Source organism: Anabrus simplex, chromosome 1, assembly GCF_040414725.1.
Source record: "Anabrus simplex isolate iqAnaSimp1 chromosome 1, ASM4041472v1, whole genome shotgun sequence".
NCBI lineage: Eukaryota > Metazoa > Arthropoda > Insecta > Orthoptera > Tettigoniidae > Anabrus > Anabrus simplex.
Genome location: NC_090265.1, coordinates 1,691,847,855 through 1,691,861,682, shown reverse-complemented (window position 1 = coordinate 1,691,861,682; position 13,828 = coordinate 1,691,847,855). Strand labels below are relative to the sequence as shown.

The 13,828-nt window shown below is 39.0% G+C and overlaps 1 protein-coding gene across 1 annotated transcript in view; it reads right to left on the bottom strand.

Moving 5' to 3' along the window:
* LOC136863782 (glyceraldehyde-3-phosphate dehydrogenase 2) overlaps positions 1 to 13,828 on the bottom strand; it is a 95,694-nt gene that overhangs the window by 61,633 nt on the left and 20,233 nt on the right. Inside the window, exons 3-4 of the mRNA XM_067140137.2 lie at positions 6,022 to 6,137; positions 4,714 to 4,968 (exon numbers count right to left, since the gene is read on the bottom strand). Coding sequence (XP_066996238.2) covers positions 4,714 to 4,968; positions 6,022 to 6,137 — 371 coding nt within the window. The remainder of the gene's footprint in view (positions 1 to 4,713; positions 4,969 to 6,021; positions 6,138 to 13,828) is intronic.

Genomic DNA, 13,828 nt, shown 5'->3' with positions numbered 1-13,828 from the left:
CTACCTGACGATTCTAGGGCGATACTGTTTTATACGGACATGAACATCTACTTCTTGGAACATTATATCACAACCAGGTGTTAAAGCATGAGCAGCAACAGCTAATTTAGGTCATTGGATGCAGAGTGGGTCTCCGCTCACAAGTGGCCACCGGCTGGTCCGTGGTCCAACAGCTCTGCACCCTGACCGGCCAGTCGAGCAGAGGAGGGGTGGCCACGGCTCTACCATATCTCTACGCCTCTGCATTCGGAAGACGGAACAGGGCTGGACCTCACAGACTAGCCCCAACCGTCGGCTGTCCTGAGAATGGTTTTCCGTGGTTTTCCATTCTCCTGCACTATGGCGAATGCCGGGACAGTTCCTAGTTCAGGCCAAGGCCGCCAACTCGCCCACTTTCTACGAGCATCTCCTTCACCGTAACCAATTTCCCGACCTGAAAGACGGCGTCACCCTCTAAGAGGCCCTCCTCCCCCTTCAGGAGAGGAATGAATACATTTCAGCAGTAGTAGTAGTACAGTTGATTTATCAGGTTGGTTGAGTCTGATACATCTATTATATTCCTTAATGCGAGTACATATCGTTCTCGAAGTCTATCCCGTGTAAACCTTGTCATAGTTACAGGAAACTCTGTAGATACCCGGTTGTTGCAATTTAGGCAAACTCTCCTTAGTTGGTCGCAAGAGTTACCAAATCTTAACTGAAGTCCCAAATACAGTTCGTATGTTGTACCCATGTAAGATTTTAGCAATACTATCCGTTGTGTTACGTATGTAAGCAGTTGTTCTTACAGTACATGTTTTCCTCAACGGACGTCCGATTATGCGTCGGTTTCAGAACCGTAGAGATCAAAGCTTTGATATAACCGTTGCTCTCAAAGGTAGTTCTCAAGGTGTTAATTTCCTCTTGTAGAGAAGACACTTCACAAATCCTCCTAGCCCTGGCAGTTAGAGTTGTAAGGATACCATGTTGAGTGTGTTTGTATAGTTTGTGATAGTATATATATATATCACACCCTCGCACTGTATTTAGAAGTGAGAGATATTATTGCCAGTATTCGATTTATTATTATTCCAGTTGAATATTTATTCTTAATATTGTAAGCTGGAAGGTCTCCATATGTGAGATGAGTAATTTGTTTTGTACAAACTGAAGGGAAAATCATTCCTATCATAAATCAGGAAATTCATATGACTCATGTGTGTATCCCAAAGTCTGATGAGGTGGACTTGTTATTGTAGTCCGATGACTCATGCGAAACACCCCCGAGTTTGTTGATCTTGTGATTGCCTTGAGACACTGGAAGAAGTTCATGGCGTGGTCTTGACTAGAGGATCTACTCATGATTGGCTGGCCAGGATCAATCTAGATGTATCAACTTAGAAGAAGGGGGAAGCGGAGGTCTATATAAGCTTGTGTGATTACAACGGAAGTAAACTGGATATACGGTACTGGAGTGACACTGCTGCACTATACTGGACTGGACTTCAAACGTTTGTGGAACATAGTATTTTTATGTTTGTGGAACGTGGCTGACCTACAAACTGTGGAGTGCTTAGGCACTGAGTATGGTATCACTTGTGGCAGCCTGGTATTATATGTTGGTGAAAGCTATCTCAGACTTTCCATAATTTATGTTTAGGAACGACCAGCGTATGTTGCTCAAGTGATTGTATCTTTAAAACAAGTGTTGAGTCAGTGAACACAGTATTAGGAGGTACAGTATTTGTGTGATGTAAGTGCCAATTATGAAAATCTACAAGTCGTGTTGATACATAGAGATGGTGAAGGGTATGGTACTCATCTACATATATGTGCATTGTTCAACGGACTAACTGCAAATGCTAGATTGGTCCTCGCTTTCGTTTTCCCACTGTTTTCATTAGTATTGTTGTAAATATGGAGTCTTCCAGCAATATTTTGTGTATGTAGGCCTATTATATGTGCATTTTAATGTGTTGATGATATTCTCATGCACGGATTTTTTAATAATATAGTTAGTTATTTTAGAATCAGTGGAGTTACTGATAAAACCTAGGTGTAGTTCCTACCTATTTAGTCGTTTTCAGAATTTTAGGTAAAGCCTGAAGTAGATGTACCAGTACGCAGCTTTATGTACACGCTCTGGGATAGAAAGATTTATCATGCTCTATCTAAATTCGAGGGATCCATTCTGGTGAACCTCTGGTGCCCATACCATGGACATTTCGATCAATTATTATTATTAATTTAATTTATTTCAAATATTTTATTAAGTTATTGAGTATTTTTCTTTATGATCATTTATTAATAATAACAGTAAAGTAACAAGTTTACTAGCTGATGTACCCGTGCTCCGCTACGGGATTCTCAGAAATACTGACTTTGTGGTTTTCCTAACTGAACTCAATATAGGTCATTACCAAAACGTCAGTAGGAATCGATTAAAAACCATGTTATCATATAAAATACTCGATCAAATGAAAAACCGCACATATTCTCACGTTTCACGAACAGTACTATGGTGCCGATTTAACAGTCCAGAGCTGGAATGATCTAGCCGCAGACTGCCGTGAACACTCCTCTGCCACTATTCCGTTAAATATGCACACTGACCATTCTAATCAGTGCCTCAGAGTAGGGATTGAATAGCACGAATACTGTGATGAACCAGTGTGTTACATACCAGTAGTATCAGAAAATTTATGAACCAGAGAAATGGCATGGTAAAGAAGAAAGTTACCTAACTCCCCAGCTACTTCCCGTCAATATTCAGGCAGGCTGTTACATTCATTACGACCGTGTGGTTATGAGCGCGCAGCTGTGAGCTTGCATCCGGGAGATATTGGATTCGAATACCATTGTCGGCAGCCCTGAAGATGGTATTCCGTGGTTTCCTATTTCACACCAGGAACATCTGGGACTGTACCTTAATTAAGGCCAAGGCCGCATCCTTCACACCCCTATCCCTTTCCTATCCCATCGTCGCCATAAGACCTATCTGTGACGGTGCGACGTAAAGTAAATTTAAAAAAAAATACTCGGTACGCAAGCAGTAATCCTAGCTATCGGCAACAGAAGACACAAAGCACATCACAACAAACAATGGTCTATGTAATGTTATTGTTGATCAATTTTATGAGCTTTCTATATTCTCGGCCTTCATATTTAGATTTCTTCCGACTCTGTGATATTAGGGTGTCCTGTAAAATTATTTATAGCGTAGACTATAGTTCCTTATTCTCCGAATTTACATACCGATTTTCATTAAATTCTGTTTACCCATTTTCTTCGTGACTCGGCGCTGATATGGACTTAGTCACAAACATCGAAATTCATGAATATCTCTATGATCATAGCCGATACGGTAACAATGTATAAGGCATAAATGACCGGAAATTTAAAACTATATAACTTGAGTTATGTAGTGTTTATCGATATGACTACTAATAACATAAATATTTAAGAATTAAATTTTAGGCCTTCACCTAACTACCATTTCACTCAGCGTGAATAACATTATTTATGGCCTAGATTATAGCATTCCCTACATTGCATACCGATTGTCATTAAGATAGGACCACTAATAACATAAATATTTGAGAATTAAATTAGGCCTTCCCCTAAACTACAATTTTTCTCAGCGTGAATACAATTATTTAGAGCCTTGATTGTAGCGACTTACTCCCCGACTTTTCCTACCGATTTCCATTAAGGTACGACCACTAATAACAAATATTTGAGAATTAAATTTTAGGCAATCCCCTAAACTACCATTTCACTCAGTGTGAATAAAATAATTTATGGCCTAGACTATATCGACTTATATCCCTGACTCTTCATACCGATTTTTATTAATATACGACCATTAATAACATAAATATTTGAGAATTAAATATTAAGCCTTCCCCTAAACTACCACTTCACTCAGCTTGAATAAAATTGTTTATAGCCGATATTGTAGCGACTTATTCCTCGACTGTGCGTACCAATTTTTATTAAGATAGGACCATTAATAACGGAAATATTTGAAAATTAAATTTGAGGCCTTCCTCTAAACTACCATTTAAATCAGCGTGAATAAAATTATTTATGACCTAGATTGTTGCCACTTATTCCCCGACTTTGTATACCGATTTTCATTAAATTATCTTTAGCCGTTTTCTAGTGATACGTGTACAGACAGACAGACAGACAGACAGACAGACAGACAGACAGACAGACAGACAGACAGACAGACAGACAGACAGACAGACAGACAGACAGACAGACAGACAGACAGACAGACAGACAGACAGACAGACAGACAGACAGACAGACAGACAGACAGACAGACATTACGGAAAATTCAAAAGTTCCTTGCTATTGTGGACTCGGCTGATACAGAAATACCATCCTTTTCAAATTCTGAGCAATATGCAGGCAAACCTCTTATATAAAATAGGTTACAGGGTATAATCCCAGATATATTACATCATGAATAATTATGGAAGTATTTTATTCTGTTTGATGTTGAAATGTGAGTAAAATTTTGTAGTCTTGGAATTAATAGTTTCTCAGATACAAATCTGCATAAAGGATCTTAAAACTGGCAGGTTTCACATTTAGGTGCCACTAATACTGATGGTCATCAAGTTATATTAATGGAATACTACTACTCGACAAGCCCATTAATAAGATAATAGAGTGTTGTATCTTTTGTAGTAGCTTTGGTACAATTCATGGTTTCGATCTTACCTTACCAGAAGGTCCATCCACAGTTTTCTGTGTCGCTGTTGTTGCATGTACAGTTGTCATCAGTCCTTCTTCAATCCCAAAATTATCATTAATCACCTTCGCTAATGGTGCCAGGCAATTGGTGGTGCAGGAGGCATTGGAGACGACAGTCATACCTTTGTCAAACGTTTCCAGATTGACTCCACACACAAACATGGGCGCATCCGCACTGGGAGCCGTGATCACAACATACTTCGCTCCGCCGTCAATGTGTGACTGAAATATAAAAACCAACTCTAACTGTAACTAAAGATGTATCATCATATCTCGCACTTCAACACGTATTATAAAGTAATGCTTGCGGTAGGTGACAATCTGTGTTTGTGTGCATTAGCTCGAGAACTACAGAAGCGGTTTTCGCCGCTGTACAGGTCTAGGTTTAGGTGCATGAAACACCACTCTTCAGCAAAAAGGAGCCGAGCAATAGCAATTTCAGAGAACGAATTCAAAGAAAACAAACCGGACATTCGAGAGTTTTCTTTAGAAACACTGCCAGCAGCCTTTACATTCCACTTACTAAATTAATACATGTTTCGTCATAGGCTATTTTACTGTGCCCTGTAAACAGGAATATGTTTTCTCACTACTTAAATCAGGTGACATTTTCAATGTTTCTTCTCACCGGCCAATTTCTATTATCCTCCCATTATCCTTCATCTTTGGAAACATTTTAGTTTTCTGTTTCGATGTACTTAGAAATTATTTATAGATTAATATTACACGGGGATATTAACTAAATCAATCAATCAATCAATCAATCAATCAATCAATCAATCAATCAATCAATCAATCAATCAATCAATCAATCAATCAATCAATCAATCAATCAATCAATACTGATCTGCATTTAGGGCAGTCGCTCAGGTGGCAGATTCCCTGTCTGTTGTTTTCTTAGCCTTTTCTTAATTGATTTCAAATAAATTGGAAATTTATTGAACATCTCCTTGGTAAGTTATTCCAATCCCTAACTTCCCTTCCTATAAACGAATATTTGCTCAATTTGTCCTCTTGAATTCCAGCTTTATCTGCCGTGTCTACCGTATCAAATGCCTTTGATAAGTCGAAAAGCGAGCTAGCAGCTCTTGGATGAACCCACACACATCAGGAAAAATAACTAATGTCGTCTATAAGAAAATATTATACAGCTTATGATTATAAATTTAAAATTACTCCCGTTTGAATTCAAAGTCAGTCACTAGTTCGAAATGTGAATTGAAAAAAAGATATCGTTCATGTTTTAAACCTGAAATACTATGTTTCTCAACTTACAGTGGCTTTTTCAATAGTGGTGAAGACTCCAGTTGCTTCTACAACGTACTGAACACCATGGCTACCCCAGGGGATCTGTGCAGGATCCTTTTCCGAGTACACTCGTATCTGCTTCCCTGGAACACAATAAGAAAATGTCTTTCGCACACATCAAGATCACGTTGTGCATCACATATGCACGAGAAAAGCAGAGCTACGAATGTAAATGCTGGCCCCTAGGCTAGCGAGCCTGCTTCTACCCACAGTATCCGGGTTCCATTCCCGGTATAGCGCGGGATGTTAACCTGGATTTGTGAGATGGTTCGAGCTCACTCAGCTATATTAGAACAACTGAGGAGCTATTATTAAGTGTATGATTTTTCAATACATTACATTCATAGTAAAGGGGCTGCCTGGCCGAGGCGGTAAAGGTCTGCTCGATTCGCCCGGAAGGACGTGGGTTCGAATCCTCGTCAGGAAGTCGTAAAATTTAAGAAATTAGATTTCCACTTTCGGAGATACATACGGCCCTGAGGTTCACTCAGCCTACACCAAAAATGAGTACCAGGTTAATTCCTGGGGGCAAAGGCGGCCGGGCGTAGAGCGAACCACTCGACCCCATCAAGTGCCGAGGTTACGGATAGTGGAAGCCTTTACCTTTCCACCCCTCCAAGGGCCTTCATGGCCTGTACGGAGATGACTTTGCTTTGACTTACATGCATAGTAAAATAAAATAACCGTGGTTCACGGCATGGGTTGCTGTAGTCACGTCCTAGTTCGTGAAGCATTTGCAACGGCTGAGTGGCCTAGTAAGGGAGGCCGCACACTTATCTGTATTTTTCAAGCTGTACGCTAGCGGTGTGACGGCAGGAAGCTGCCACCATATGAACAAATGCAGTGTTGCACACTGTCTGTTGGAATGCCAATGTCGCCGCTGACATGCATGCGATAGTACAGTCCACCAGAAAGCATCTAGCTTTTTTCATGCGCTACAGAGCAAAAGAAGCACCGAAACAGTCCAGTTTTCAGTTTATTTCATCTGAAAATTGGAAACAATCCTGATTTTAACATCAGACTAGTGCAGTTCGAGGAAGAGCAAAGTGCTCATCACTCCGGAGAGTAGTGGGAAAGGCATTATACGAAAAATTTTATTACAGCTATTCAATATAACTACTTTTAGAGTGCAATACACACTTTAACATTTAAATATTTTACATTATCATTAACTCACATAATTTTGTTATTATATAGAAAATGCCGTGTTAAAATTACATGTACATAAGTTTGTAGAGTGTTGTTTGAGTCATCAGTCCATGGACTGGTTTGATGCAGCTCTCCATGCTACCCTATCCCGTGCTAACCTTTTCATTTCTACGTAGCTACTGCATCCTACATCTGCTCTAATCTGTTTGTCATATTCATACCTTGGTCTACCCCTACCGTTCTTGCCACCTACACTTCCTTCAAAAACCAACTGAACAAGTCCTGGGTGTCTTAAGATGTGTCCTATCATTCTATCTCTTCTTATCGTCAAATTTAGCCAAATCGATCTCCTCTCACCAATTCGATTCAGTATCTCTTCATTCGTGATTCGATCTATCCATCTCACCTTCAGCATTCTTCTGTAACACCACATTTCAAAAGCTTCTATTCTCTTTCTTTCTGAGCTAGTTATCGTCCATGTTTCACTTCCATACAATGCCACGCTCCACACAAAAGTCTTCAAAAACATCTTTCTAATTCCGATATCAATGTTTGAAGTGAGCAAATTTCTTTTCTTAAGAAAGCTCTTCCTTGCTTGTGCTAGTCTGCATTTTATGTCCTCCTTACTTCTGCCATCGTTGGTTATTTTACTACCCAAGTAACAATATTCATCTACTTCCTTTAAGACTTCGTTTCCTAATCTAATATTCCCTACATCACCTGCCTTCGTTCGACTGCACTCCATTACTTTTGTTTTGGACTTATTTATTTTCATCTTGTACTCCTTACCTAAGACTTCATCCATACCATTCAGCAACTTCTCGAGATCTTCTGCAGTCTCAGATAAAATAACAATATCATCAGCAAATCTCAAGGTTTTGATTTCCTCTCCTTGGACTGTTTGTAGAGTATGTTTTGAAAACTAACCTCAATATTACTGCACTTGCAATTATTTTAAGGTTTGCAACATCCGTTGATAATCCACTCGCAGATAATTGTCTACAATATAGCATAATAATTATGTATAGATTTTAGGCGTACATACAGTAAAACAATTTTAAATGTAAATTACAAACATTACTTTATTAGCAGTTTTGTAAGGTTAGCTTCAATGCCAGTCGTGAAGTGGGACTGAATCTGCACTGAAGGTAGTCTTTTATAAATCGTGTACACTGCTAGCATCATAATATCCTCTTCTGAACAGACCAATCTGTAATATTTATTGGATTAACGAATGAACCTTTCTAAACAAGCGCGTGTATTTTGGTGGCTGTCAGCTGTCTGACATGGCAACATACAGATACGTAAGCGGCAATGGGCTCTCTTGCGCAGATGGCATTCCAGCTGAGCTACAGAACGTATGCATGCAGATACGTGTGCGGCCTTCCAGATGTGGTCTTGAGAATCGGGATTCCAGCTGTCCTAATTGATGTGCTGAACAGTCTGTCAGCCCCATAATCACACGGTGGAAAAGAAATTATCTTCTGTTTAAACAGGAGTTCCCCACATACTCCATGTTTAGTCGCACGAGGACAAGTGTTGACTAGGCTCGCGTAGGTACATCAAAACTTGGAACACGTTTTGTGGTACAAGGTACATCACGGAGTTCCAAAGATCAGAACATTTAGCATTCCTTGGACCATTTCAGGTCTAAATTGCTGGCAATGAGGTTTTTAGCCAGGAAAATTGGTGGGGGCCTTGAGCATAGTCTGCCAACATGAATTCTGTTGAGATCTTCATGAATGGGCAGTCGACGATTGTGAAGAATCTTACGATAATCTCAAATAAGAGCACTGCATCTGCAAACATGTGGTGGGGAGATGTGGCTTAGGATAGGGAGCCACTGTAGTTCCTCTATTCAAACGCATGCAGTTATTCAGTTGGACACCAACCTTCTTCACGTAAGGGCTGTTTAATCAAACAGCGAAAAGTTGTATTGAATCCCTTGTTGTTCCGCAGTTTCCGGAGGATTATTCGACTCTTGAGCTTGGCAACAGTATTGCCGATTTGCTGTTTAAAAGACAGTGCTCTGTTGAGTGTAACACCCAGGTATTTGGGAAGCTGAGGAGTTATCTGATGGTGAGATAGCTCCCTTGGTCTAGAAAGCCAAGAATAACAGTCGAGAGGATTTGTCGCGCTGACCATACGCCACCTCGTAGTTTGCGGGCTTTGGGTTTTGCAGCGGTCGCTTGGCAGGCCCAGATCTGGGATGCCAAGGGTATTAGTTAGTTCTATGAGACATGAAGTTAGAACATTTCTCTGTCCTTTACTTAACATGTGTTTTACGAGGAAGTACAACTAAACAACCATCATCTCTCAAAAATAACAATGGTCTACAAAATAAAACTCTCTCTTTCAAAATTATCTGAATCGAAATATGTTTTTCGTGCTAAGCTCAAATAAGTTTTCATCAGGCAGGTTGAATTTTCTGACCTACATTTACAGTTTTGTAGAATTCGTACTAACGTAACACTAAACAGGAAACATACATCTAATTTGGGGTTACCTTAAAGGTTGTAGGCTATATGATGATTTTTCGGTCAAATTTTGCCTTTGGAGTTTCCCTCTTCAGCGTCCAGCATTAGTCGGCCAGCATACTGGAACTTCATTTGCCTTGGTACCTCTTTTTCTGCTATGTTCATCACTGACAGCCCCAAGATCTTCTGGCAGAAAGTGAAGTTTTAAAGACACGTTGAGTCCCATAGCTTGGAATAGATTTTAGATCACTATTATACGATAGTTTTCTTCTTTGATTTCCAAGAAAACAAGTACAGATATTTTTGAATGATTTCCAGGCTGCTTTTCCCAGTGGATTTAACAGTTTTTAAAAATGTTAATACTGGATAATTAATATTCTTTGTTGGTCTATAAAAATGCCTTCCGTCAGTTTTACCTCACTATTTTAGGGAAATTTAGATTTCAAATACATAAATGCAGCAGAATCTTTATCAATTTTAATTTTTTTTCTTAAGTCCCAGTTTTATATGCTGGGGATGTAAATACACGTTTTCAGGATTCACCAATGGAAGAGTATTTGCCACATTTTTGTGGCTTGAATGAAAGATTCGTGTTTAGGCCATTGTTTCTTAATGTACAGAGACTTCTTATTTCTGCTGCCCCATTCACTTAAGAAACAGCAGAACTTAATGTATCCAAGTTGCAAACCCATCCACAGATATTCGAGTTATATTTTGTTTACTGGAATTTTCATTTGTCTGTTTCATGTCAGTGGCACGCGCCAGAGGTAATTACAGTAGTTATCATTAATGCAGAAGTGAAGCCTTCAAAAGCCAAAATCCTCTTGAGGGCAATAAATCGCAAACTGGTACATTCAATGGAAGGGAATATAGGAGATCAATTTTATTATTTTTATTATAAACAAATACATCGCAAATGGGAAATATCACGGTGGCAATGGTCACTTACAGTAGTGTAATAATAAAGTAAACATAATTACCTAACAACAACAACTACAACAAACAAACAAACAAACAAACAAACAAAGAAACAAAAACGGTTACGTGAACGAATTCGATCCACGAAATGTCACTGTATTATTTGTCCCAAACGGAAGATAATAATTGCTTTTACTCAAAGAAAGTATAAAATCTGCTGTAAATTACGAAAAAGTAAGAAATATTTTACTTGTAGAGAATGATATGGATACAAACTTTATTACCTTACAACTAATTTTTCCGCTACGTCGCAGCGCCCCCGTATGTCCTTTGTTTGTCTAACACTTTCGTGTGTGATGTCTTTGCTCACTGAAGATATTTGAATTAATTAGGTGTCGTTTTCTTCATGTTGCTCATTCATTTTGTGCCCTACTCATTCATTATTATTGGTCCAGGGATTATACTATTTTCCTTTCGACAAAACAATAATATATTTATTGGTCCAGTGATCATGCTATTTTGCTGTTTGAACTGCCCGCGCTAGTCATATGGACAAAGATAATGATAATTCACAGATATAGCACTCCCATTCGTTAGTGCTAGCCCTGGATCTCAAGAAAGAAGCAAAGGACGGCAAAAACAGCGGAATGAAACATAAGGGAGTACTGTCTACCTCCCGTAAGTACGTATACATATTTCTCTAGTAATAGCGGTATTTGTTAATTTACCGCAGATTTTAGGCTTTGAGTGAAAGCAATTATTATCTTCCATTTGGGGCAAATATTACAGTGACATTTAGTGGATCGGATTCGTTCATATAACCCAACATTCTAAATCCAGCATTATCATAGGGAAGGTTTTAGGAAAGGAAGGTGTACAAGAAATGCTATTGGACTACTCAGAATGATAAGTGAAAGGTATATAGAAAGAGGAAAAGGAATGTGTTTGTGTTTCATGGATCTAGAAAAAGCCTTTGATCATATGAAATGGGACAAGATGGTGAACATCTACAATTTAAAAAAAGGCGAACTGGAATGCCAGAAGACTAATCAAGGAGTTGTACATGAGGCAGAAAGCAAACATGAAGTTAGGAAATGGTATGACGTATGACAGAATGGTTTGAAATTGGGCTGTTGCCTTTCCCCATCTCTATTCACAATATATATTGAAGACTTTAGAAGTGGAGGAGAAGGAAGGCTTAAGTATCAGTATCAGTTACGCTGACGACATGGTACTGCTTGGGGAAGAAACGATTTTCCTTCAAAGAATAATATCCAGACTAGTAAAATGAATACACGAGTATGGAAAGGAAAGAAAAAAATCTAAGGTGATGCGAGAATATGACAAAGAGCAGATGGTCAAATAGAACAGGTTGCACAGTAGATACATTTGGGGACAAGCTAACTGACAACTGGATGAGTGAGAAATAAATAAAAGCATGAATAACAATGGAAAAAAGATGCCCTCAAGAAAAAAAACCGCTTATTGTGCAGAAAAATTGGGATAGAGTTAACAAAACCATTAAGTAAATGCTTCGCGTGTAGTGTTTTTCTACACGCCAATGTAACCTGGTCATGAAGAGAGAGAGAGAGAGAGAGAGAGAGAGAGAGAGAGAGAGAGAGAGAGAGAGAGAATAGAAGCATTTGAGACGTGGGTTTGGAGGAGAAGGAAGAACATAAAATGGGTGGATAAAGTGATTGAAAAGTAGAGTACCGGAAAATATCAAGGAACATATAACTGTCCTAAACCTAATGAGAAAGAGGAAAGCGAACAGGATGGAACATATATTGAAATGAAAAATACTTCTAACAACAGTTCTTGAAGGTACAGTGGAAGGGGAAGAGAAACTAGGAATGAGAAGAATAACAATATTGAACGAAGTGGAATGGGGAAGATACCAGACTACCAAACAGTTGGAGCAGATGGAAACAGCTATGGTGTCAGGAACCAGCCAATAGGCAGAACACCTTATGATGATGATGACAGCCTTCAAATTCACTTTTGGTGAGTCTATAGACAATTGCCACTTATTTGGTTGGCGCTGGTGTCCAAGAACCTCCATTAGTGGATAAATATTATTTAAATAAACTACGCCTTTCTCTTTACAGATGTAGTCTTTGAAATCGCTATGCAAGATATCATTGTTGAGTAGAATCCAACTTATGAGTCTGGAACTTAAAATTTCAGCCAGTTATTCAGACAACATTAAATCCCGAATAAGATCATTAAGATCTTCTTGCGATAAAAGGTGAGGTTCTGATGAACAACTTGCTTCAAATGTAGGATCACTCTCTCGTCTCTTTGTCGGTAAGAGATGGGTCGGAGTCGGAGTTATGAAATATCAATCAATCAATCAATCAATCAATCAATCAATCAATCAATCAATCAATCAATCAATCAATCAATCAATCAATCAATCAATCAATCAATCAATCAATCAATCAATCAATCAATCAATCAATCAATCAATCAATCAATCCTGATCTGCATTTAGGACAGTCGCCCAGGTGGCAGATTCCCTACCTCTTGCTTTGCTAGCCTTTTCTTAAATGATTTCAGTGACATTGGAAATTTATTGAACATCTCCCTTTGTAAGTTATTTCAATTCCTAACTCCTCTTCCTATAAATGAATATTTGCCCCAATTTGTTCTCTTGAATTCCAACTTTAACCGTCATATTTGATCTTTCCTACTTTTGAAAACGCCACTCAAACTTATTCGTCTACTAACGTCAGTCCACGCCATTTCTCCGCTGACATCTCGGAACATACCACTTCTTTCTCCCAATTCTTCCCAGCCCAAACTTTATAAAATTTTTGTAATGCTACTCTTTTGTCGGAAATCACCCAGAACAAATCGAGCTGCTTTTCTTTGAATTTTTTCTAGTTCTTGAATCAAGTAATCCTGGTGAGGGTCCCATACACTGGAACCATACTCTAGTTGGGGTCTTACCAGAGACTTATATGCTGGTCATCAGCGAAAGATTTCCCTTCGCCCATCTTCAGCAGATCCACCAAAAACTGTCCTGAATCTGTGCCGTTTTTAGATGTAAATTTTGTTTAAAGGCACAGTTCCACAGGACGGACATCCTCAGGTAGATGCTGATTTTGTCAGCATGGGTACCTTCCTGTATAACTGCCAACGTCTGTCTGAAGTCACCGGCCAACAAAATTACCAGGCCTCCCATCAAATGGTTGTTGCCTCTCAGGTCATGCAGTGTTCGGTCAAGT